The sequence below is a fragment of the Neovison vison genome, chromosome 3 (assembly GCF_020171115.1).
Source record: "Neovison vison isolate M4711 chromosome 3, ASM_NN_V1, whole genome shotgun sequence".
NCBI classification, from domain to species: Eukaryota; Metazoa; Chordata; class Mammalia; order Carnivora; family Mustelidae; genus Neogale; species Neogale vison.
This window is the reverse complement of record NC_058093.1, coordinates 4,241,670-4,269,337: the sequence shown is the minus strand read 5'-3', so window position 1 is coordinate 4,269,337 and position 27,668 is coordinate 4,241,670. Positions and strand designations below refer to the sequence as shown.

The following is a 27,668-nucleotide window of genomic DNA, read 5'->3' as shown; positions in this document are numbered from 1 at the left end:
AAGGCATCGTTCCTGCCCTCAAGGAAGTTCCAGCCCGAGGGGAGTGGAGCCAGATAAACAGGACATTACTGTGCACGGAAACATATTCTACAGTGGGACAGGATGCTATGCACCAAGAACAGGAGACAAAAGCTGAGGTCGGCCCTAGATCAAACGTGAAGTATCAGGGTTAAGACAGGGAGCAAGGAGGCGAGAGAGCAGGGAGGAGTGGCCCGAAGAACAGGCATCTGTGAGGCTGGTGAGGGAGGCTGGCACACCTCATGGCACCGAGACACTTTCTTGACAGCAAAGTCCTGTCATTGAAGATTTCTTAATAAGAAGCCATGATCAGACCTGCGTATTTACAAGATCACCCTAGGTAATGTGGGATGGACTGGAAAGGAGCAAAACCAGACAAAGTCGACAGGAGGCGGCAGGAGTCATGGGAGAAATGCTGATGGCTTTGAGCAGGAGTGCACAAAATCGGGAAGAGTAAGCGAGCTGAGAGCTCCGAGAGAGTCACCATGACGGATCCCGGGTGCATGTAGGCCGTAAAGAAAGGAGGAGGGCAGTGATTAGAAAGTCCAGGAATGCGGCCCAGGCAAGCGAGTAGATAGCTGCGCTCTCCACGCTGGCAGGGACAGCAGCAGTGCCGCAGCCACAAAGAAGGGTGAAAGAGTAACGTCACAGGAGAGTCAGAGGTTGACCACAGGAGAGGGGGTGATTTTGATGGAAGGTGCTTCCTGACACAGGAAGTAACCGGATCCAGGGCACAGGTGGAGGGATCAGCGAAAGATGCGTGACAGGAGGGTGTCTCTACGGATTCTGGGACAGGTGAGGCCCCAAAGCTGAGGATGCAGATGAGGAGGAGTGAGGTGATGATGACAATGACCTCCAGGAAGTAACAAACTTGCCGTCAGTGGAGAGTAAGGGATGGGGGTCTGCGGACAGTTCCGTAAACCCGCGCAAAGTGGGAAAGGAAGCTGACCCGGGATAAACGAAAGGACAGCGCTGACAATTCAGATGACCTTGGAACAGAATTCTCCCCGTTAGCTCATCATGAGTCTACTCAGAGAAAACCAATGCCTCCCACTACCTAGAAAATAAAGTCTAAGACCATGAGCCTGATGATATTCCAAGCCTCCAGGTGAGGCCCCGAACCATCTCTCCAGGCCTTTGGCCCACAGCTCCCTTCACAGACCCTCTCGTCCAGCCTCTGACTCGGACAGGAGCAGGTCCACTCTGGTCTCTCTCCTCGGCTTCCCCACGCCAGCTCCTTCTGCTTCTTACTCAATTTTGGCACATTTCAATCTTACAGGCCCACTCAGAACTGTCCCCTGCTCTGGACTCCTCCAGCTTCGCTATTCAGAATGTCCATAAAGCTATGTTGGGAACTTACTATTTTCTGCCTTGTGTTATAATTATTTTTGAACAAGTCCATTTTTTTCTGACTTGTTTATAAGCTTCTTAAAAATATTCATTCATCAGTGTTTTCTGAGTCTCTACTCTGACACCAGGCACTCTTCTAGGTCCTGGGGTCACCACAGTGAACAAGGCCGAGCTACTTGCTCTCATGGCTTCTCCTCTCTAAGGTCCATGATCAGAGAGAAACAGAGAAGGTGAATATAATCATTCCAGAGCCTAAGGAATGCCTGAAAAAAGTAAAAGCACGATGAAGTCAGAGTCTAGAAAAGGCATCAGGAAGTGACATTTGAGGTGAGACCTAAATGACGCGAGGCGGTGGCCATGCAGAGATCTGGACGCGAGCACATCATGCAGAAAGACCAGCAACTTCAAAGATCTGAGGCAAGAAGGCGCTCAGCAGCCCTGCCCATCACAAAGGCCGTGCTGCCAGGCCAGGCAGACAAGGGCCAGGAGCAGGCCGCAGCTCACGCGGGCAGGCAGGGGAGGCTTCGGGAGGGGCCTCCACTGCACTCCAGGGGCAGGGGGAGCCAGTGGGGGCTTTCGGCGGAGCAGTGAGGAGACTTCAGTTTGTAAAGACCGTTCTGGACGCCAGCAGGGAACGGTCTGTAGGCTGCAAGAGGAGATGCGGAGACCCATGCTGAATTAACTATTAAAAAAAAAAAAAAAAAAAAGGAAAGAAAAAGAAACCAACCCCCAATCAGAGATTTCAAACAAACGAATACTTTGTACGGGCTTTTTTATTCCTACGGAATGAAAGGTTCGTAATGGAATTTTCCGGACCCTGTGCGCGCTCTGCTAGCGGGGCTCTCCGCAGACAGGACAGGCTCCTCGAGGCTCCCTCATCACTCCTCTTCCCCTCCCTGAAACCGTGGTTGAGAAGAGCGACTTCCAAAGTCTTAACCGTCTCTTTTCAGCAGAAGTTCCGTATGTGAAACTAGAGGGACTTGGGGGGCAGGGAGCACTGCGGGGGCCGCCCCAGAACGCCGGCCCGGGAGGGCGGCAGCCGTGAGCGCGCACAACCACCCCGCTGCGCCGAGCAGCGCCTCGGACACGGCCAAACGACACGCGGGTTCCCGGGGCGCGACTGTTTTCTGCATAAACCAGCGCCACGCGCGGCACAGCAGCGACTGCAAACGCGGCAGAGTCCGATCGAGCTACAGCGCGGACTCGGGGAAGTCGCGGGTCAAGTCGCAGGCGAGCAAGCAGAGGAGTTCCTGAGAACTGGGCCTGAAAGGATTCAGCCTCTGGTCAAGCGCTCGCCTCCCGCCCCGACGCACTCGTTAAGGCAAATCACCCGCCAAGCCTTTCACTAGATCCCAGACATCACAGAGTAGTAAAGACTCTCCAGAGAACCGGTTTCCCGCGCTTTTACGGTCTACACTAAACGTATTTAGACATTTTCTAAGTGTATGTGTATAACCTGCAAACAGCAAAAAAAAGAAACAGCCCCATAAAGGAGCTCGATGCCTTGGAATGACTCCTACCTGCCCGCACCCGCTTCTGTTTAGGTCATGAGATTAGCCCGTCCCCACGACAGGAAAGGGCACTGCTCAAACCCGCGTAACCACCACGGACGGGGCTTAGCCCGTCCCCACGACAGGAAAGGGCACTGCTCAAACCCGCGTAACCACGGACGGGGCTAATCCCACGGAAAATCTCACAGCCTGGAACCAGGAGCCTCCGCCTAACACTTCCCAGGCTACCAGAAGCGCTGCTGCATGGGTCACGGTCTGCCTTAAGCACTGGACGGCGCTCATGAGAGAAAAGCGAAAAGCGCGACAGAAAGACGTGACGGGGAGAAAGGGGGGGTGGGGGAGTGTCTGGCAGAGAAGCACAAAAACCTCCCCAAATCGTCCCAAGGAACGTATATGAGGAAACAGCTTATAAAATAAATAACCTTTTATGAAATTTATAAGATTGGTTAAACCCTACCAGAAAGGGGCCAATTTCGAAACGTTCCCATTACACTCAACTCACTTCCCCTGCGCCCATCAGGTAGCGTCCGGGTCTCCACAAAAATGACAGGCAGGGGGCGCCTGGGTGGCTCAGTGGGTTAAGCCGCTGCCTTCGGCTCGGGTCATGATCTCAGGGTCCTGGGATCGAGTCCCGCATCGGGCTCTCTGCTCAGCAGGGAGCCTGCTTCCCTCCCTCTCTCTGCCTGCCTCTCCATCTACTTGTGATTTCTCTCTGTCAAATAAATAAATAAAAATATTAAAAAAAAAAAAATGACAGGCAGGACGGCGCGTGCTCAGCTGGCGAGACCACAGCGGGCCTCCGAGTGCAGGGCATGCCGGGGAGAGCCGAGCGCGGGGCATGCCGGGGAGAGCCGAGCGCGGGGCATGCCGGGGAGAGCCGAGCGCGGGGCATGCCGGGGAGAGCTGGGAGATGAAGCCAGGAAGGCGTGTCTTCTGCCCTCAGCACTTTCCGAGTGAAGCAAACTCGAAACCTCAATTAGCAGCAGTTTTTACTATTACTACTACTGGTACTACTAGTACTACTAGTACCTCATCCCCACCTCCCGCCAACGGTCAAATCTAATGACGTCGCCTCTGTGAGGTTTCAGCGGACCCTTCTGTGGCTCCTCGTCCCACGGCATGAAGGGCAGAGCCATAGTTTTTCCTCCCTTCCCCGTCACCGTGGACTCCTAACTGTGCTTCCTAAATGCCAAAACTCAGACGAGTGAAGATCTCTTCCGAAGACTCCTTTCCACAGCCCTCAGAATTCGGTGACCGATGACAAAGTACGAAAGAAAAGGCTATCACTCCAAAAAGAATTAAAAAGAAAAATCCCAGAAAGCAAAAAATAGTTCTTAGAGAACGTTCGGTGTCTCAACAGCAGCGCGTTCTTATTTTCCAAATGTGTGTATTAAGAAATACCAAACATCTACTGGTTGTTTAAACACACATGAGCTAAATATTAGTGTTAGCACTTACGCTTATACAAATACTTACAAATCTAGAGGAGTTGTCGTTCCTTACAGTCTTGGCATTTCCAAAAGCTATGAAGAAAGAAACAGATGCATGGGTAAGATTGACAGAAAAATCACTTCAAGCAGAAATTTAAAGCAAATGGAATATTTGATAGCTATAAATCCTAGAAAATACAACTTGTAGCAGTGACATTTCTGTCCAAGCTTCCTATAGAAACATACTGAGTGCAAGTCTTAAGAAAGCTTCCATGTCTTTTCACAGGTTCATAGAAAAAGAGTCATTCCTATGATTTGTGGAATTTTTTCAAATATGTAATCTTATCTAATCAAATACCTTTTACTATTTTAAGAGTAGTCAGTTGGGTGTACAGCAAGCAAGCCTTGTATTCTCCACCATTATTATCAGTGTAAATACGATTATTTCAGAAATGACTTCTTAATATTATCAAAGGCTTCATGGAACTTGATGAGGTTTCCAGATGGAAAAATGCACACAAAACGTTAAATTATCTAATTAATTTTAAAATAAAGCCACTAAAATGTGATTACATATGTAACTGTGAAATAAAGAAAGAGTAAGAGATTTGGAAACAAACATAATTTCCAATAGGCTAAAATACTACATAGTTTCTTTAGCTTATCCCCTCAAACCTAAGTGAAACTTTCCAGAAAAGAAAGAAAATCAAACTGGCGCATAATGCAGAATCCAAGTTTATTCCAAACTAAGCTGCTGTGAGGAGCTGAGTCTCCCACAGGAGTCCCTTTTAAGAAACTGAGGGCACCTAAGTACCATGGGTGAGGCCATCCTATCCCAGAGACAGAATGTTCCTCTTCAATGTAGATATTTCATGGTGTCATAAAGAAAAAGGTCTGTTTCACCAAGCTTGTGCACAAAGTAGGGGCAAATTAATCTAGGCCACCATAGTAGAGAATTAAGTGGAATAAATATAAGACTATATATAAGGAGGAAGGACCCCTGTTTGATGCTTTGGAAGGAGCCCATCAGTGTACCCCAGACCTCGATGTGCAAACCAGTCACCCAAGGATCTTGTTCAATGGGTCTAGGGATGGTCATGAAATTTTGCATTTCTCCCAATACTCCCCACCCCACCGACCCCTGTTACTAGGATCCCTGGGCCAGCTGCAGCTCACAAGGACTGAAATAATGTGGCAACCAGAAAAATGAACCTTGAGATTAAGAGGACAGGCATCAAATCCCTGGAGGCCTCCATAACTTCATAAATTAAACAGAGAGAACATTAGAGTAAAGAAGCTCAAATGATTACTAAGGGCTAAAGGCTGATCCAGAATTGAAAGCAGTCACGTGATCAAGGCACGACAGTGGGTTTCTGTCGATGTTTACTTGGGATATTCAGTAGCCAAACCCGATGCATTGTATTTCTCGTTAGCTGGCTTTTTTACGGTTTTGATTTTTTAAAAATAGTTGGTCCCAGCTCAGTTCAGTTGAAATTTACAAAGTCAACACAAGGAAAGTTCTCTGTATCAGCGATTAGGCCTGGGAGGGGTGCAGTGTGGTAGGTCCCTCATGCCAAATTCTCTCCTTAGTAGCAAAGTCAGCTGAGAGACTCTGCGGAGTGTGGAAACATGCACACAGGAAATAGTAAAAAAGGATGCTTACTGAAAAGGCTCACATCATCCTCTAGCTCCGCAGCCAGCTAAGAGGTTTCAACAAATGCAACCCTGAAAATGCAGTGTTGCCCCAACGGTCATGAAGACCATGACATTTCTCATGTTTTCACAGGCTAGTCTTCCTGGTGGGTGTGAACATGCTGGGGGGCCAAGTTAACTAACTTGCGTAGCCTCTTAGTCCAACTTGAGATGCTGATGCATAAAAGACAGTTTATTGTGGCTTGAAGGTCAAGGGCAAGTGAAGGAATTGCTTCAAAAAAACTTTATTCAGGGCGCCATTTGCACGCCATAAACCATCTTTTCATCAACCAAATCTCAGTTGCACACACACAGCTCTAAACACTAAAGTCTTTTATTGTGGGCCACGGAATCAAAAACAAGTGTTTCATTATAGAACACTTGAGACGCATTCCTCAATTGTTTTTTTAAGCTCATTGTTCTCAATGTTCATTTACAGTAGCAGTTCCAGTTAAAAAGTAAAACATTCCCATAAAAGATAATACATGCCCACAGCAGACATTTCTTCCATTTCCTGCACTGGGGCCTAGTTCCAAATACCATCAAATAAAGGGCCAAATTCTCATCGCAGATGCGAGAGCATTCCACAGTCCTTCTCTAGATCATAGCATTCTTAAAATAAGCATATACAGAAATACACGTACAGCGCCCTAACTCAAAAGCAAAAGACAAACTAAACAAAAAGTGAAATACTGGGGCAATAAAATGAAGATACAGCACTTTCTATAATAGTTTCCTTCGTCATTAAGGTGCCAAAGGGGACAAAAGATTGGTAACAATGGCATAGATGTTTCAGCCTTTGCTTTTTGCAAGTTAGAGTATTTTCACTTGTCTTATCTAACTATCTGGGGGATGAAGGAGGGGCTAGGTCTAGGTAACACGGGCAGCAGAGTTCTGTCCTTCCACACTGGGGGGCAACCTACTCACCCCAAAGCAGCTCTGTTTCAATCACCATTAAATCTTGACCTTCCATGACCTTGAATAAAGAGCTAAACTACTCTTCTAGACCAAAGACTCTAATCAGGGCTGGTCCTGACTCTTCCCCACCAGGGACATTTGGAAGTGTCCAGACATATTTTCAATATTACCAACCAGGGGCAGGGGTGCCTTTGGCAACCAGTGGGAAGAGGCTACAGATGTGGGTAAACATCTCATGAGGGAGGCACAGGACAGCACTCCACAGCGGAGATTCATCCAGTCCGAAATGGGGTCGAGAAACCCTACCCTACCCCAATGACTGCACAAGTGACAATAAAGACAGGCTTACAATATAAAGCAAAACTAAGGGCTTGCCATCAATAGGGAAAGGCTGACTTCCTGTTTCCGAAGGCAAAGAATGGTTAATGCCTATGGTTTCTGCCAACCTCCATGGCATTAGGGGGACTCACCTCTAGCTTTTTCTGATGGTGCTATGGATTACATGTGTATGTCCCCCACCAATTTTTATGTTGAAGTCCTAACCCCAGTGTGACTGTATTTAGAGCTGGGGCTCTTGGAAAGTAATGAGGGTTCTATGAGGTCATGAACCAACGAGGGTTCCTGCCCCCACCCACCACACACAAAGAACAGGTCATGTGATCACATAGCAAGATGGTGGCTACCTGTAAGCCAAGAGACCTCCCTTGCTAGCATCTTCATTGAAGGCTTCTGAGCCTCCAGAAGAGTAAGAAAATAAATTTCTGGGATTTAAGGCAACTGGCCTATGGTATTTTGTTAGAGCAGTCCAAGCTAGCTAACACAGATGGCCAACCACAAAATCTGAATTCCAAAGTCAGGTTTAGGCTTTCTGGGACCCTGAAAAAGACTGTCCTTTAGGTGTTTTTCTGGCATGGCCTTTCTGACAACAGAAATAAGCAGCCAGAGGTGTTACCTGAACGATAGACTAGCACGGTACTCACACGGCACCTTTTCTCCCAGTTCTTCCTAGCCATCAAATCAAATGCAAATGTCAAGTGATTATTTTTAGGCAAAATTAGAGTGATTCAAAGAAAAATCGAAAGGGAAAAAAAAATGAACATAAGTAGGAAAGCTCCTTTTAGATGAGTGAACTGTTTCCTCCTTTAAGCACCTGAAGCCAAGAGTTCTTACGACAGAGCTCATTTGCTCAGCATGTCTGGGCCTGAACCCTCCTTCTTTCCCCGCTCCCCTCAGCCCCACTTCCAGCCCACCAGACGAGCTCTGCGAACTAGATCCATTGTACGAGTCACACTGACCCGAGGCACACAGGAAATCCTACCTTCCAGGACTGGGTTGGACTGTAAAAGCTGTTCTTTGACTTGGTTCACTTCTGCTCCTTTTCCACAAACGGCTGCTACGTAGGACATAACAAGCTTGCTGGCCTCTGTGAATGAAGAGATCATATCGATAAATCAAACAGATACCTGGAAACAAATTTGTGGGGAAGGAAATAGGGTACAGGGTACAGAAGATCCACTCATAATGTTTTCGAATGGCTTCATACCCGAGACCAAATAGTGTTTAGGAAAGCTTTTAACATACGTGTGCTTTCCACCAGTCGGAATGGCTAAAATTAACAACACAGGAAACAACAGGTGTTGGTGAGGATGCAAGAAAGGGAACCCTCCTACACTGCTGGTAGGGACGCAAGCTGGTGCAACCACTCTGGAAAACAGCATGGAGGTTCCTCATGAAGTTAAAAACAGAACAACCTTACGACCCAGCAACTGCACTACTACATATTTCCCAAAGGACAGAGAAACCCTGAATTGAAGGGGCACGTGCATCCCGATGTTTACAGCAGCAGTGTCCACAACAGCCAAACTGTGGAGAGAGCCCAAGTGTCCACTGACAGATGAATGGATAAAAAAGATGAGGTGTATACACCCAACGGAATATTATTTGGCCATCAAAAATAATCAAATCTTGCCATTTTGCAATGACGTGCATGGAACTGGAGAGTATTATGCTGAGTGAAATAAGTCAGTCAGGGAAAGACAACTACCACATGATTTCACTTGTATGTGAAATCTAAGAAACAAAACAAATGACCATGGGGGGGGGCGGGGAGAAAGGAAAACCAAGAAACAGTCTCTTAACTACAGAAAACAAAGTGATGGTCACCTGAGGGCATGCGGCTTAGGTGACAGGGATTAAGGAGTGAACAGGTTGTAATAGGCACTGGGTATTGTATCGAAGTGTTGAATCACTAAATTCTCTACCTAAAACTAATATTATACTGTGTGTTAACTGGAATCTAAATAAAAACAAAAAAACAAGAAAAAAAATTTTAAGTATTTATGCTTTCTACTCAATGCCATGTCATTAATTCAGATGTAATAGGAATGGTGCTTAAAGATTAGCACCAGGATGAAAAAAAATTTGCTGAGTAATATAGCCAATAACATATCCGGAGAATGATCTTCTTAAAGCAATCACTCACACATAATTACAGTATTATACACAGATAATTCCAGCTAAAAATAAGCTGGTAACTTGGTAACCTGGGTAGCTTTACGGAAGTATTTTTAAAGCTTAAAAGAACTGTCCTTGTTAAAAATACTTTCTAAATCAAACCAGTTTGCTCACAACTAGACTAAATTAGTTACTTTTCAGCTCAACTGAAATACTAAGCGGCTAATGTAAGAATTCAGTCCTTCTTCAGGACATAGTTGTTTCCAAAGTTTACACCAGTAACTCTGAAATGTAAGCTGCTAAAAGTAGACGGCCGCCCGAGGCACACAAAGAATTCTTAGCTCAAAGGCAGGCAAGATTTGGTTTGGCGGTTTTGTCTGCTGGTTTCCATTAGCCCTTGTCCCCTCTCAGCACCTGCCTCTTAGGACCTGAGCTTTGGAATACTGCCTTCCAAGGAATATTAATAGATATTCAGGGAAAATGAGGTCCAAAGTCAAATGAATTAGATGAAGTGAAATAGGTTTCTTTTTAAAGGGCTTCTGGGAGGATCCTGTATGTGGCAGAATTCTAGAAAAAGCTCTAGAATGCTATACTTCCCAGACGGGTCTGCCATGGAACCTGTTTCTCATTGAGTTGTCCTTGTCCTTTGATTTTCCATAACCAGGGAAGGGCTCGACGGTTAACTGTCGGCAGAATTCAACTCTCACCTTCATTTGGGCATTCGAGGTAGGGAGACTCATTACAAATCTTTCTTTCTCTAAAGTCTGTGCACGGGTATCACCGTCTGAGAGCAAGAAGCCTTCCTCAGAGCTGAGTGCGAATCCCTCTGCCCACAGTCACAAGGGCGCAGATCCCAACACTGCCATTTCTCACAGAGACCTACAGGGAACTTCCAGTCCCACTGCCCGCCCCCAAAAAGTAATAAACGAGCAACTGGAATGCCACCTTGGGCACACGGCCCGACCCTTGCTTTAGGGCTTTAAGCAACCCCGAAGCATTGACTAAATGAGCCACTGAGCACCAAGAATCTACACAACGTCACATACGGTTCTCCAGGCCTGACGCAGGAGCAAACAGGGTATAGGGGAAGCTAACAATCCCACGGAGCTCTGAGAAACGAGGTGGGAGGCTGGGTACTTCGGCAGCTCAGTCCTCCTCCAACGTGCTTTCTGGGTAATGGAAAGGAGTCCTCGCAGGTTCTCTGGTGGTCTCTTTTCTGTTGTCTGTGACTTTCTATGGCTGATTTCTGTTGTCTCCTTTAGGGACTGCAACTGAGAAGTGCCAATCTTTTCATTTTTGTGATTCCCTTCCTCCAAAGGGCATGCCCCCTTCATACACCTTCCACTGTGTGACATTTCCTCAGTCCATTTCCACGGTCCCCAGGGTTTCAGTGTCTAAGAGCTGGTGAATTATATATGGGCAAAGAGTTTACATGCTTTCACATGTCATTCAACTTCCTGGCGTCACAATTCCCTATCCATGGGTCTGCGCTAGAACTCTTCTTCTGGTCACCTCAGGATGTTTCTTTCTCAGCTCTCTGGTTTTCAAGTCCAGGTGAGGCTGTGCCCCCAGGAAAGTCCCGGCATGCTGTGCTGTTGGTCTCCAACTCTGGGCCACCTCTCCTGAGTTACCCACACATCCCGACTCCGCAGTCCGGCCTCTGAAGCAACTCACCCCCAGGCCTGCTTTCCCACCACTCCACCTTCCCACAGGCACCTCCGCTCCCCACCCTCTCCTCCAGCTTCACATGTTATCATATCCCTGACAAGAACGTCTGGCCTTTCTACCCATTATACTATGACAACACTGAAGCATTTATAAGCACAATAATGGTCTCAGATAGTGGTAAATACACACACACACACACACTCTTTAGGTGAAAAGGTAAGTTTCCTTTTAGGTAAACTGTCAATAAATATCAAAAGTCCAGGCCAACCTGTTTTGCTTATTCCAGTGACTATGGGCCTCAAACTTCAGACACATAATGATGCTGTGATCTGGAAATTCTGTTCTGGACTAGGATGGACTCAGGGACAAAATGCTGGGCGTGGGGTGGGGGTGGGGGCAGGAATCAACCGAGAATCAACATTCTCTGGCAGCTGCTGGAATTGATTTGGCCTCTAAGAGACTTTTAATGGCCAGTATGAAAAGAGTCAGGTTTTCTCAGTGTCAAGTCTGTGTTAAAAATGGTATAAGGAGGGGCGCGTGGGTGGCTCAATGGGTTAGGCCTGTGCCTTTGGCTTGGCTCATGGTCCCGGGGTCCTAGGATCGAGCCCTGCATTGGGCTCTCTGCTCAGCGGGTAGCCTGCTTCCCCCCACGCCCCTCTCTGCCTACTTGTAATCTCTGTCAAGTAAATAAATAAAATCTTTAAAACAAATGGCACAAGGAGCAGGTCTTTAGGAATTCGGATTGAACTTATATCTGGCTGTTAAAGTGCATATAATCCCACAATATCTACTGAGATAGAAAGAGGAGTTAACCTGGTTGAAATTAGGGGTGACTTTTATTAACTTTATAATCTATTTAAGTAATTCAAATAAAATTCTTTTTTTTTTAAAGACTTTATTCATTTATTTGACAGAGAGAGATCACAAGTAGACAGAGAGGCAGGCAGAGAGAGAGAGGAGGAAGCAGGCTCCCCGCTGAGCGGAGAGCCTGATGTGGGACTCGATCCTAGGACCCTGAGATCATGACCTGAGTTGAAGGCAGAGGCTTAACCCACTGAGCCACCCAGGTGCCCCTCAAATAAAATTCTTAAATATAGTTCAAGGATACTTATTCCCAAGTTGTTAAAAAGTTTGTAACATTCGATTCTTCAGTATCTTCAGGAAATCTAATCCTGGGTTCATTTTGATAATTTATTTCTGGAAGCCAGGATTAAGACTACTTTTCTTTCAACAGTCTCATTATCTTAAAGAGACAACTCTTGTAAGTTTTTTCCCCTGACATAATACTTGACCTTTAACTTAAGCATCTCAGGAGATACTCGCTGCTTCAGACACGGAAGTAGAACAGTGAGGATAAGCCGCAAGGTCCAACACAGCTCAGAGACTGTTCTCGTAATGTTGCACCATGCTGGAAACAGGAGATAATAGTTATCTCAAGAAGCTTTCTGCTTCATTTCCTTTTGGCTCTTCTGTGCTAAAGTTCAAATAAATTTGTAACTTTATTCAAGTATTTAGATACTTATCCAAATCAAAACCTCATGTAATGACCTCTATGAATGAAATATATTTCTAAGAATCAAGAATTATCATCTTCCATATTTCAAAGTCCAGCTTTTGGATTATATTGACTGTTATAGAAACCAATTAAACATGACCTTGGCAATCACAGCACATAATTATAAGCACTTTCCAAAACAAGACTCTTGCACAGACTGTGCCCACTTTAATCCAGTAATTGTACTCTTTGGTGACAATGCCTCTCATGTACATTGTAAAAATAGAAAAACGATTCTACTTGAGACAAAAAGGTGTATTCTTCATGTGTACTCAAATCTTTGAAAAGCACAGCTGGTTTAGACCTAAGAACACCGGCATTTAAAATTGGCAAAACATAACAGCATTTGCTTAGAATCAATTCTTAGTTCATCATTTTCTCTCTCTTATAGACACTACACATATATGAATTTATGTACACGTATATGTTTGAATGTAACATGAATCCTAAAATTCATCAACAGACAAACAGAATATTAAGTCTTCCAAGTAAAAGTGTCTTCTCTTCTACCCAGAAAATGGTAGAACATCCAGGGTTTAACAGAGAGTCTGTGCCATGGGCAAACGGCGGTCACCCAATACTTCCAAATCAGAGTGCCTAGATCAGAATTCATTCCAACAAAGAACAGACGGGGGTTACAGAAGATAGATTCTGGGCATTTTAAATTCCTGATAAGGGAAAAATGAGAACTAATTTAACTCCATATTCTCTGGTACCTTGAAAAGGATTGTGAACAATATGTATCATGTTGTTATGCAATTATTACATAATCCTATAATCCCATAATAGTGTTTTTTATGAAAGAAAGCACTGCAAAGTAGCAGAAGATGAATGACAAAGGAAAAACAAACATTTCTGTGAACAACAAACAGGATGGGAAACTTGCTACTAAGACAGTAAAAACTATCTTACTATGCGTGTTAACTGAGCAGGCTCCCATGGAGTCAATCACAGTATCAGGAAAAATGCCCGAAACGTATGGCTCTAAGCAAGGCTTATTCGCATTTTCTTCACACAACGCATAAATGTATCCAGGAGTTAAAGGCATCTGTGTATTCATTTAATGCCATCCATGTCCTGTACAGATAATACAATACACACATGTATGTCATGCAGCAAATACAGCCACACACGTAGACACATACACATACTGACATATTTATCTGCTTCTATACTTCTCTTTCTCCTTGGTTAAACTATCCAAGTTTTTCCAGGGGCCCAGGTGGGTAAGTAGGTTGAACTTCTGCATTCAGCTCAGGCCACGATCCCATGTCCTGGGATGGAGCCCCACCTCAGGCTCCCTGCTCAGTGGGGAGCCTGCTTCTCCCTCTCGCCCTGCCCCTCCCTGTGCTCATGCTCCCCCCCAAATAAATAAATAAAATCTAAAAACAAAAAAATCCAAGTTTTTCTAGGGACTGCGCTTCTAAGGGTCTCACAGTCCAGAGACCTGAAGGATAAGACTACATAAATCAATGAGGCCTCTTTTGGGTACAATGAAAGACGGATTCTGCAACACTGAGGAACAGGCCTTCTAGCAGCCGCAAGTCCGCAAGGCCGTGTGTAAGCCAGCTGCACCATCTCCAAATTCATCAGACAGGCAGCCTTAAACTGCTCCAGCCGTGGTACAAAAAGCCTGGGTCTCACAACAAGAAATGCAGCATTTACTCCAAGAGGAGTCATGAGGGCTGTGTTTTTACCAAAATACAACGCTATGTACAAGCTGCTTTGCTTCTGAAAGTTGGCCACGAGATCCCTGATAATTAATATAAAACATGTGAATCAAGAGAGGCCTTTCTCACACGGGGAAGAAACAAAACAAAAGCTCACTCTCTTCCGGGCTTCCATGTGCTTAGCTGTTCTGCTTCCCTAGGACACCGCTGTAAGGACACATCAAGTCGTACAAGGTCATTTGGGGTTCAGAACCAAAGGTCTTAATGAGCACGGCAGGCTTCACAACAGTCTTAGCAGATAGCTAGAGAGTTCCCAGAAACTGATGTTACTGTAAAATTAGAAACCAAAGAATTTATACCGTTTCCTTAGGTCAGGATCATCTTCGCAGACCCACAGATTTATTCTGATGTCTTTGAAAAAATGCCATTCTGATGGGTCCTTCATGTTCTGCCTCCCCTGTTCCTGTCAGCGCTTGAATGATTCTCCACAAACTATCTGTATTCACAATAGTGAATTCTGAGTTCGCTGCCTAGAAATACTTGGGCACTTTTATGAGGCATGATGAATTTTTTATTCAGCACAGCAATAATGAATTAAATAGGACCCTAAAGGACTCAAAGAGTTCACGCCTCTCCCTGAGCGCCCACATTACAGAAGCACACGGCAGAAGACTATCTCCACTGCTTAAGGCCAATAACATCATCATCTGCCAAGGGGGTTTACAACCTCGTTAAATTAATTACTTCTTGTAAAGTAAGCCCTCTGATCATGCAGGGTAGTCCTGTATAAGCTACCAGGAAAGGTTCTTACCGAAAAGAGATACTGTGTGCAAACCATTCAGCACATTCTGAACCCTCCATAAATGTCACTGTTCTTCTTTCATTTAATCACCAACAAAATCTTTAGTAACCATGTGAACTCAAAAACAATTTCGGTGGACAACATAATGCGCCACTGCAAGTGGCTTGGCATCCCTCCTCCCCACAGAACTGACGAAACCCCCTCCCAATTCCTCCTGTGACCATGCCGCCGTCTCCATATTGTTTTCTATCATTTCATTTTCCCGTAAGTAATCTCCATGGAACGGAGACATTAATCAACACACAAATTCTATGCCTGATCACATGGAGAGTCTAATGACAAAACCGTTAATAAAACCCGAGGCAACTTTTGTATCCCTGTTTTTGAAATGGAAGAAAAGTAGAAAAAGATGGAATAAGTAGGTGAAGCACGAAATGTCCCTGGAGAGAGAGAGAGGCAGGAGATGCTGCTGGGATCTATAAATGAACAGGAAGAACTTACTAGCAGCAATCAGACAGTAACTGAGCAGATATTCTAGAACGGCAGCTCTCACTCAGGACGAGGGTCCACTTCCCAGCACTAGGGTTAATGCTAATGGACAGCTGAAGCACCACAAGTTTGGGAATCACAGTGGCTCAAAAAGAAAACAGATGCATCGAAAGACCTCGAGCCAGTGCTGTTCAAAGTCAGACCCAAAAACCGGAACCACCCAAAGCTGGTAGGTCCATGGCCTACTACCAGTCTACACATGAAAATAGGCTTTTATAAGTTTTTTATAGCAATTTGGTCATTTACCTTGTCTGTTTAAACTAAAAACAGGGGCGTCCAGGTGGCTCAGTGGGTTAAGCATCTGCCTTCAGCTCAGGTCATGATCTCAGGGTCCTAGGATTGAGCCCCGCATCTGGAGCCCTGCTCAGCGGGGAGCCTGCTTCCCCCTCGCCTCTCCCCCCTGCTCGAGTTCTCACGCTCCTGCACTCTCACTCTCTCAAATGAGTAAATAATACCTTTTTTAAAAATGTTAAAAAATAAACTAAAAACAACTAGAGATTGGTTGTTCTATGTCTTCCTTCCTTTCATTTTTCTGGTATCAGTCAAGAACAGGTTTGGGGAGGAGAGAGACTGGTGTTTCACGATGGAAGGTGTGAGAAGCACTGGTCTAGAGTGGCGATGATGCCCTCCTCCAGCCTCCCTCCTGACACAGCACCTAGTCTTGTGTGCCTTAAACTCAATGGCCCTACCACAGGGAAAAAAGCAAAGGCCGAGAAGCAGCTGTCCATCTTATGACAGAGAGCAAAGGGATCCTAAGAAGGACAAAATCCGGGGAGGATGAGAGGGAAAAAAGGATTCCAAGTAGTGAGTGGTCTACTGAAACCCAAAGGCCAAGTTATTATGTAATAAAATATCAAGAGAAGAGAAAACTACAGGAAAGAAGAATGAACTCCATCCCACCAGATTTCTACCAGAGGAATGAGGTGTTTTTGTTCTCCTCAGAAAAACTGAACACCAACCCCTCTGAAACAGTACCAGCAACTTCCACTTAGCTTTTCAATATGGAAGACACGTGAGCCCCCCAGGAGATGGACTCTCACTGCAGGAGGGAGCAGTGTGGTTTGCAACTCTGTGAGAAGGAGGTGGCCATGCACTGACATGGCTAATTAGTGGATGCGCTGTCTTCTTGGAATGTATGTTCCAGGGGAGATGAAGACGTGGCCAACACCAGTCAAGCCAGTGACCACAGCCCACTTCTGATGACTCACTGAGGAACAAAGTGATACAATCAGACCCTCAAAAAACGTATCTTTAGTCATGATGAAGAATGAGTAAAGCCTAAAAATATTAATTGCCATAGAAATAATTTCATCTAGTCCTCCCTCCTGCTTAAATAAAAAGAAAGGTGTGAAGTGACTAGGCTTGTAGGTACAGTCGAAAGGACTGGAGTAAGGAGTACGGGCATGAGATACACCGATACAAATGCCTCCTGTCAAGGGACATAGTTTTTAACTTGCCTTGCTACCATTTCCACTGGTCAACTTGGAAAGAAACAAGAAACTGTACTACTTCTAAGAATTCAATTATTTCACCAGAAAGAACTGGTTAGTGACAGAAGAGAGGAAAAAACGTGCTCCCAAGACACCAGTGTCCTCTTAAATTACCTACTATAAAGAGGGAGTTGTGAATAGCGAAAGATCTCCCAAATTTCTGAGCAAACAGAGGTCTAGAGCCCACACCCAGAGATTCAATGAATGCTCTAAAGAGGGATGGGAAACTAAACAATGAAATACTGTCTACAAATAAATAGAGAGCAGAAGCTTTAATGAAAAGTAGCCCAAGCTGCGATTACTGGACTGGAGAAAAGCATGAGAGTGGGCTACAGAAGCAGGTGGGGACTAGATCACACAGAACCCGTGCAGCAAGCACAGTGAACTTGAGATTTATTTTAGCACAAGAGAAACCAGTAAAATGTTTATATAAGAAATATCCTGAGGGGCGCCTGGGTGGCTCAGTGGGTTAAGCCACTGCCTTCGGCTCAGGTCATGATCTCAGGGTCCTGAGATCGAGTCCCGCATTGGGCTCTCTCTGCTCAGCAGGGAGCTTGCTTCTCTCTCTCTCTTTCTGCCTGCCTCTCCATCTACTTGTGATTTCTCTCTGTCAAATAAATACATAAAATCTTTAAAAAAAAATATCCTGAGACAAATGAAATCAGAAAAACAATATATCAAAACTTAGGAGATGCAACTTTTAGGAGGAAAGTTTACAGTCACAAATGTATATATTAAGAATAAAGAAAGATCTCAAACAAACCTAATATTATACCTCAAGGAACCAGAAAAAGGAGAACAAACTAAGCTTAAAGTTAGCAGAAGGAAGAAAATAGTACCAATTAAGGCAGAAATAAATGAAACATAGAACTGGAAAATGACAGAAAAGATTAATAAAACTAAGAGATGGTTCCCTGGAAAGATAAACCAAATAGACAAACCTTTAAGCAAGAAAAAAGAGATGTCTCAAAAAAATAAAATTATAAATGAAAGAGGGGACATTCAACAAATACCATATAAATACAAAGAGCCTTAAGAGGTTACTATGAACAATTACATGCTAACAGATTGGACAACTAGAAGAAACGGTTAAGTTCCTAGAAACATACAAACTACCAAGACTGAATGGTGGTAAACAGAATAGTAACAAGGAAGATTGAATCAATAATCAAAAACCTCCCCAAAAAGAAAAACCCAAAACTAGATGGTTTCACTATTGAATTCTACCAAACATTTAGGGGAGAATTAACACCAATCCCTCTCACTCTTCCAAAACACTGAACAAGAGGTAACATTTCCGAACTCCTTTTATAAAGCCAAACTTACCCTGATACCAAAGCCAGATAAAGATACTACAAGGAAACTACAGATCAATATCTGTGATGAACGAAGAAGTTAAAATTTTGGATAAAATACTACCAAACTGAAATCAAAGGCTTATTCAAAAGATCATACCCTGGGGTGCCTGGGTGGGTCAGTCAGTTGAGCATCCCACTCTTGATTTTGGCTTAGGTCATGATCTCAGGGTCCTGGGATCAAGTCCTGCATGCACAGTGGGAAGTCTGCTTCAGGATTCTGTCCCTCTCTTTCTGCCCCTCCCATCCCCCTGCTCACAGAAATGTTCTCTCTCAAAATAAATAAATCTTAAAAAAAAACAACAACAACAATAAGGATCATACTCCATGATCAAGTGATATCATCCCTAAGATGCAAGGATGGTTTAACATATGCAAATCAATAAATGTGACACATCACATTAAGAGAATAAAAGATAAAAATCATATGAACATCTCAACAGATACAAAAAGACATTTGATGAAATTCAATATCCTTTCACGATAAAAACTCTCAACCAGCTGGGTATAGAAGGAATGTACCTTAACATCGAAAAGGACGTAAATGACAAGCCCACAGCTAACATCATACTTGGTGAAAGGTTGAGAGCTTTTCCTCTAAGATAAGAACAAAGCTGCCCACTCGCACCCTCCTATTTGGCATAGCAGTGAAAGTCCTAGCCAGAGAAACTATACAAGGAAAAGAAATAAAAGACACCACAATCAGAAGTAAAATTGTCTCTGTGTTCATAGACTGGAAGAATTAATACCATTAAAATGTCTGCACTACCCAAAGTAATCTACAGATTCAATGTAATACCTAGCAAAATTCCGAAGGCATTTTTCACAGAAAAAGACAAAAAAATCCTAAAATTCACACAGAACTACAAAGAGAATGCAAATAGCCAAAGCAATCTTCAGAAAGAAGAATGAACCCGGGAGCACTACACTTCCTGATTTCAAAATACTAAAAGCTATAGTAATCAAAATACTATGGTACTTGGATAAAAACAGACACATAGACCAAAAAAACAAAATAGAGGAGCCCAGAAATAAAACCATGCTAATGCAGTCGACTAACATTTAACAAGGCAAGAATACTCAGTGGGGAAAAGACAGTCTTTTCAATAAATAGTGTTGGCAAAATGGGGTACTCACATGCAAAAGAAAAAAACTGAACCCTACCTTACACCACTCACAAAAAGTAACTCAGAGCGGATTATAGACTTAACTGTAAACACCTAAAGCTATAAAAATTCTAAAAGAAAACACAAGGCAAAAGCTCTTGATATTGGTCTTAGCAATGATCTCTTGGCTATGACACGCAAAATACAAACAGCGAAAGCAAAAATAAATAAGTGGGATTGCCTCAAACTAAAAAGCTTCTGTAGAGCAGAAGAAACAATAAATGAAAAGGCAACCTTCAAAATGCAGGAATACTTGACAAGTCATGTATGCGATAAACAGTTAATATCTAAAATATATGAGTAACTCATACAACTCAACAGCAATAAGGAATAATAGTAATCGGATGTAAAAATAGGCAAAGGACTTAAATAGACGTTTTTCCAAATAAGATATTGAAACGGCTAACAGGAACCTGAGGATGTGATCACCAATCATCAGGGAAATGCAATGCAAAGTAACTGAGCCATCACCTTGCACTGGTGAGGATGGTTATTACCAAGGAAAGCAAGAGATAACAGGTGCTGGAAGAAATGTGGTGAAAAGGAAAGCCCCGTGTACTTCCGGCGGGAATGTCAGTTAGTACAACCACCATGCAGAATGGTGCAGAGGCTCCTCAAAAACTCAGAAACTTTCAATGATGGGATTAGTGTCCTTATCTTGCTCTGACTCGTTTTCTCTCGCTGTGTGTCTCTGTCTCTCTCTCTCCCATGTGAGGACACAGATAGGAGGTTTTCACCCAGCACCAAGTCAGCAGGCACCTTGATCTTGGACTTCCCAGCCTCCAGGACTATGAGAAATAAATGTCCATTGTTTAAGCCCCCAGTCTATGGTATTTTGTTAAATCGGGCTGAACTGATGAAAACAAGTGGGGACTCTAGAGCTTAGATATATTACCTATGTTCAAAATCCCAGCTCTGCCACTTGCTCACTGGGAAGTTCGGACAAGCTGGTTAACCTTTCTGGGACTCAATTTTCCCATGATTAAAACGGGGGTAAGAAGAGTACTTATGCATGTAATTTGCTAAAGCACAATGCCCACCGCAATGTGTACTTATGTCGGGAGCTACTGTTTTTTGTTTGTTTGTTTTTTATGATTATTTATTTATTTATTTGACAGACAGAGATCACAAGCAGGCAGAGAGGCAGGCAAAGAGAGAGGAGGAAGCAGGCTCCCCACAGAGCAGAGAGCCCGATGTGCAGCTCGATCCCAGGACTCCAGGATCATGACCTGAGCCGAAGGCAGAGGCTTTAACCCACTGAGCCACCCAGGCGCCCCGGGAGCTACTGTTTTTACCCAACGGCATGGCAGTGGTTCTGTGGGAGGGAACAGAATCAGAATTTGTCAGTTTCACAAGAGGCTCTAACAGTGGTGTAAAATTTATAAAAATAAGTTAAAGATTCTAAATTTAACTTACAATAACTTTGCCGGACAATACTAGATTGAGCGTATCTGACCCAACAGAAGTAGACACACAAGAGACCTACAGCCCTTGCTTGGTGAAAAGACCAGAATAATCCCACAGACGTGTTACATTAACAGAAGCCTGGTGTCCATATGAAGAGGGGAATAGTTCCAACACAAGCAAGACCAAACTTGGAGTATATACTGCATCTTTCTCTCTTCTTGGGATGTAATTTTGTGAGGCACATAGACAAAATGGGATCATTCCAGAATAACAGGACCATGATAGTGAGGGTTTGGGAATGAGATCCTATCCTCCTACTACACGCTGTAAAAAGCTGTATTTCTCCTTCACGACACTGAACACTCTGTATATAAACTACATGTGTACATGCAGACATACAATATAGTGTCTGTGTAGTACACACTCCATGCACATACATATAAAACACAGAGCTACTGTCCATCTTCTCCACGAGTCTACAAATTCTCTAAGGACAAGGGTGGTATCTGGCTCACCAGTATATCACCAGTACTTAGTATAGTACCTTTCACCTTATTAGTATTCCTATAGGTACTCAAAAATTATCTCCTGAGGGCTCACAGGTGGCTCAGTCCATACAGTGGTTGACTTGGTTTTGGCTCAGATCATGGTCTCAGAGTCAGGGAACTGCTTGAGGATTCTCTCCTTCTGCCCCTCCCTATACCTTTAAAATAAATAAATAAATCTTAGAAAAAATTATTTCCTGGATGAATGAATAAATGGCTATGCATTACACAGGAAATTTTTGAAGACAAGGGATGTTTAGCCCTAGGAAAATACATAATGGATGACTTCAAATAACTGAGTGACTGCCCCGTAGAAAACAAAGTACACTAACTGGATAGGGCTCCAGACTGCAGAGGTTAAGACCACTAGGTAGAGGCAGAATTCAACTCCAGGTAAGAAAGAACTTGTGTTGGTGAACCTGTATGGTGAATGTAGCAGTCGGCTTTCCAAATCCGTGAGCTCACCATCACTACGAAAGAAGGGAGTGTGGCTGTTCCATGAGATACAACTATCATCCCTTTCAATGATAGGAGAGTATACTTCCTGTTACTCTCCATTCTTTTTTTCTTTTTTTAAGGATTTTGCTTATTCATTTGAGAGAGAGCAAGTGAGCACAAACGGGGTGGGGCAGAGGGAGAGGGAAAAGCAGGCTCCCCGCTGGGCTGGGACCCGACATTGGGCTCCATTCCAGGACTCCGGGATCACGACCTGAGCCAAAGGCAGACGCTCAACAGACTGAGCCACCCAGGCACCCCCGCACTTTCCATTCTTACGCGCCAATCAATAAGACTTTAAAAGCACAAATTTTTAAGAGGGGCTTATGAACAAAATATTCATTTCAGTCAGTTGACTGAAATATCCCTGGGCAATTTTCTTCTCTTAATATTATCAGAGGCCTGAGGTATGCTAATCTGATCACTTAATAGCCCAGCAAAGTAGGAAAGTTTAAATTCCTTTTTGGCAAACTAGTAGAATCATTAGAGTCTGGTATTTAAAACAAGAACATTTTATAGATAAAATAGCTGTGGAAATACCATCTCCCTCCCCTCCTCCTCCCTCGGGGACTTATAGTTCCATCAAAGAAACTCAGTTAAGAAATTAACCTGCCCAAGCATGGACTCAGAGAGCACAGTTCTTCTTAATTTTTTCCCAGTTAGCTGGGCATCATGTGCAAAATCGTATTTTTACTCAAAACCATCATCAATCATACGAATTACCTTTATTAAAAGCACAAGAAAAAAAAAAAACATAACCTCTCCATTCAAGGGTCTGTTTTATGGGGAGGTTGCTAGCCCACCTAAAAATATATAGAAAAATCTCAATTGCTTAGGCTTCAAAGACTAGAGGGAAACTAAACATTTTTTCCTCCTCACTCTTTAGCTGAGGTAAGATGTGCCTGTGGCCTCTCAAAGCCCAAACAATTTGTCATTCATCAAGGAAGTGGTAAGACCTCACAGGTCTGGGGCCTTGGAGGAAAAGTAAAAGACCTTGAAGTAGATCCGGAATCCAGAAACAGACTCCCATATTGGCTGAAATCCCGTTTCCTCATGTGAGAGATGTTAAGTCCTTCCCAGAGAACATTCCGTGATCGGAATCAGCAGCCTCCTGCGAAGGAGCCCTCACAGCGACCTGTGCAGCTGCGTGGTAGTGAGGCCCCACCCGCCCTCTCTCCGTCAGCATCAGCGCAGAGTGTACCTTCCACAGAGAAGGAAGGTTGTCCCGGGCTGGCCTTACCTGTTTTTCCTGCTCCGCTCTCCCCGGTAATGAGAATACACTGGTCCTTATCTTGATCTCTTAGGGATCTGTATGCTTCGTCGGACAGGGCAAAGCTGCAGGGGATAATGGGAGAAAAGTCCTTAAAATTCATCTCATTATCACATGTTTATCAGATGTAGCCACAGGCTCTTTAAAGGATTGGGAAATACTTCAGATAGGAAGCTGAGACATCAGACTTTATTTCCTTCCAAGTCTTAAAGGAAATAAATAAACCCACCATGCATCCTTGTGGCCCATGTTACTTTTCCTTCGCATTCTCTAGGAAACAATATAGTACCAATTTACCGGACTCTGAAGATTTGCTTTATTAAACCCAATGTGACCCTTAAGGTTCATCGTATTAGAATCTGGGAAAGTCAGAGAACCAAGGAGAAAATGTCACAGCCCATGTCCAAAACTGGGATGTAGAGGTTTTTAGAACAATACACTAGTTTCAAAACAATGAGAAAAAATTTTTTCAAACGCTATCTGAAAACCGCTATCTGAAAAATGCTATCAAATACCAAATAGCTGGTGTTAGCATCATTCAGCTAAAGACAGAACTGCTGCCTTCCCAGACACGCAAGTGAAGCTGTACCACCCACCCGAGGCCCGCAGTATCACATGTCTGCCATGGGCCTTGTCCAGTCCCTCAAGGTCCTCACTGGTCCCTGTGATGACAAAGGACCCCCTATCAAGACCAAGTCGGTTGGCGGGTTGATCTTCCCTGCCTTGAAGTTTACAAACAAGGTAAAATGTGCCCCGAGCTAACTGAAAAATAATTCTGACAATAATGTACTGTGTTTAAAATAGGTAATTCCTTTGTCAACAAAGACTTACCGGGAGTCTATGTCATAGAAGGAACATGCTGGGAATGGAAAGGTAAGTCAGGCTCGGCCCTGGCTCAGGAATTCTCAGTCAAAAGCAGGGGAGGGAGACAGGAATAGAAAACAGCAACCCAACAGGTTAAAAGCAAGGGAGAGACCCGTGCAAACACTGCAGAACAAGACAGAGGCCTTGGGGGACGGGGAATGGAAGGGCACAATCTTCAGGGGCAGAAAAACAAGTCCTAAAGAATATAGTAGCAAGATTAACGGCTTCTAGGCAAGAAAGGAAAAGACAAAATAACCCAAAGTGCAGGGTGGAGGGGTAGCCCCGAGCCGTTGTTCGCTGCTGGAAGGCAAAGCGTAAGAAGGGACAGATGAGCGATAAGCCAGAGAAGGAGATGGGCAGACTCGGAATCAGAACAGAGCCGGTAAGGGAGCCACAGTCCAGGACGGTTAGCAGGGAGTGGTAGGATCAGGTATGAATTAGATAAAAATAGCAACATCTACCAGCACTGTCTCCAAGCCTTTCCTATTTAATCACTTTAAACCTCAACAACAAAACTACCAAGAATAAATTATTATTAATCCCATTTTCAGACGATGAAACTGTGGCAGGGAAGCTGTGATGTGCCAAGGTCACACAGCCAATGGGACACGGCAGAGCCTGCCTGGAGCCCTGCTCCTGGCCACCGGGTTACACGGCCACTGCATGTGGGACAGGGCCAGGGAGTACACAGGAGACCAGGCTGGAGACCAGGAGGCCAGGGCAGGGCGGGGCTCTAGGGAGAGGTCAAGCTTGGCTAACCAGACCACAGACGGCCTTTCATTCACTGACTGCGGCTCTTCTTGAGGAAGTGTGTTGCGCCATTCATGCTGACAATTTACAGAGCCGATGTGCCAGGAGGAGATGCTCACATACTCACCATCAGATCTGATCCTTTCAACAGTCTATGAAACAAAGGTTAGCCTCCTCAAAGAAAAATGACCCAACTCAGACTGAGACATGACAGGACATGTCTGTGAGCCCTTTCCCAGGGAAGGCGTAACTCGCACCCAGAAATACCGCGTACCACATTCTTCCCCTCGTGTCACATCCTCTTAGGACTGTAACCTTATCTTCTGGCTGGACTACTGTGGGGCCCTCACAGAGCCACCATGAGCCTTACTCTAGAACCGTGATTTTAACGAGCCCAGTGCCTAGCCCGTCGTAAGTGAACCCTACATCCGGCTGCTCAATCAATGCATGAAGAAGACAGAATGGAAATATCTAGCACAAGGGGCTTTTTTCTGTGACCCGCGCACAGTGATCTCCTTCTGCCCACCAAGGTCTTACTCGCCCCTGAAATCCTTCTCAGTCATTCCCTGTGAACCAGCACGTGCTCACCCCACCCCAGACCGCTCAGCATCCTTCTCTCCTGTTCTGATGCCCCCGGGTGAAAACAAGCACGGCCCGGTGTGCACGGCTACATATCAGGGCAAGTGAAAAACACAGGGCCTGTGGGAGTGGAACACAGCCTGGGCTGGATTCTCTGCACGGAGACCCACAGCTCACCACCCACCTGACCTCGAGGCTGCCGCTCACCCCTGGCCGAACGGCAGTTTCTTCCCATACGGATTGGAGAACAGAGCCACATCCTTGAGCTGGCCAGCTGCAGAAGAGCTCTGTACGTGTTGTAAAGCCCGAAATAAATGTGTGAAATCTTTCTGTGTTACAATCAGTTACGCCCACATCTTCTTATCCCTTCCCTGAAGGTAAGCTCCTCTAGGGCAGAGTCTTCCTGTCTAGTTAATCTCTGTGCTGTCCTGCATAGTTATAAACACAAGACCCTGTAATACCAAAATACGAAAGAATGAAGAGTGAATTCTCTCCAAGCTTTGACAAAGTCACTACTGGTGTGAGGCCCATAGAACAGTAATTAGGAGATTTGTTTCTTCTTCGTTTCTTTTCATGAACTTCCTGCGGGAAAGAAAAGCGGCGTTTCCGTTTCTCACCAGCCTCACTAACACATCACGGCAAATACAAGCGAATCTTTCCCAATCCGTACGCTGACGGCACAGGTGAACATACACCTTCCCTGCGCTCCTGAGACCACACGTTACTTACGTGCCGCACATTCCCAGACCCCGAGTGATGCGGAAGTACTCGCAGGAGGAACGACAGAAGACTGTGTATATGTATACTGCGCGCACACGCACACACACGCACGCACACACACGAGGCTTTAGAAGATCACCAAGAGACCCCACCGCCAGTTTATTTCACATCAAAACACTGAAGTTAAACACTTGGTTTTACTTAACTGCCGTCCCCCCAAATTGGGCTTGATTCATCTAGTGCGGTATATTTTCATGCAAGATAAAAGCTAAAAGGGAAAGCTATTCTTTCTCTGGACAGCCACGAAGTGCCCTGAAATATACCAGCTGAGGCACGTGAGCACGGGAAAAACTGGGTCAGACATACTGACACACCCGACCCCAGCACAGCACCCCCGTGATCATCCGCTGACCTCGTATAAACTCAGATGGGGACTTGCACTTACTTAAAACAGTGACCGAGGGGCAGCCACGAAGGACGTGTGCCCCGCTCCCGGTCTTGTGCTTCTCTCTGGCAACACCGGCACGCACCCGGCACCGAGGCCAACACTTACAACTACAGACTGAAGCCACATGCCCGTCCTCCAAACCACTCTGTAATTAAGGAACCTAAATAAATCTTTAGAGAAGTTTTTACTTAAAAACCCTTGCGATCCATATGCTTCGCATTATTTTGTGAGTGTGTCAGCACTTTACTCCCCCCACGCAGAAATGAACGGTTTATTCTAATGCGATGACGATAGCAGCGGGCCGAGCACGGGTTCTGGGCCCCGCCACATCAAGGGCGCGGTTTTGTCCACCTCTCTGTCCTCTAGTTGAGCTCTAAGAATAGAGACGGCCTGACATATGAAAGCCAGTCTTGATCCCCCTTCATTTCCAGATCAGCTGCACGGCTGTTCTGCTCGTGCAGTGAACTTTCCCCAGCACCAGGGATGCTCGCTGCATCCCCAAATGGCTGTTATCTATCGCTTTTCAGTTTTAGGAGTTTGGTTTGGGGCTCGTGTTATTTCCCATCAGTGTGGAATGTAGGGCTGCACGTTCACAATTATCTAACCAGTATTCCCGTTCCTCTCCCACCGTCTTTCTGCTCGGAATGTTCATCTCCCCAGCAGCTCTGCTTTCACGGTCATCAAAGGTGATGGCAGGGCTTCTTTGCCCCAAACTCCATGCTCTCCACGTCCTGCAGTCTCCTTTCTAAGTTTATTTCATCTACGATGCAAAGTAGGAAAGACGACAGCAGATACATTGCCACTACCCACAGTGTATGCGTTTCCCAGCAGATCTCAAGTTTTCACTCGCTCTGGACCTCCCAAAACGAGTTGCTTGAAATGTTCTCTACGAGCAGGCTAACCCACTTTCTTAGTCTGTCATCTCCATGAGCCAAAGTTTAACAGAACAAAATCTGTCGCAG

At 44.8% G+C, this 27,668-nt stretch overlaps 1 protein-coding gene across 6 annotated transcripts in view; it reads right to left on the bottom strand.

Annotated features, from left to right (window-relative positions):
* The window catches only part of MYO1B (myosin IB), a 179,790-nt gene that overhangs the window by 69,152 nt on the left and 82,970 nt on the right, over window positions 1–27,668 (bottom strand). For all 6 annotated transcript variants that reach the window (XM_044241189.1, XM_044241190.1, XM_044241192.1 and 3 more), the window contains 3 exons: window positions 23,316–23,410; window positions 8,238–8,342; window positions 4,356–4,402 (listed from right to left, as the gene is read on the bottom strand). In XM_044241189.1, the coding sequence (XP_044097124.1) occupies window positions 4,356–4,402; window positions 8,238–8,342; window positions 23,316–23,410 (247 nt within the window). The remainder of the gene's footprint in view (window positions 1–4,355; window positions 4,403–8,237; window positions 8,343–23,315; window positions 23,411–27,668) is intronic.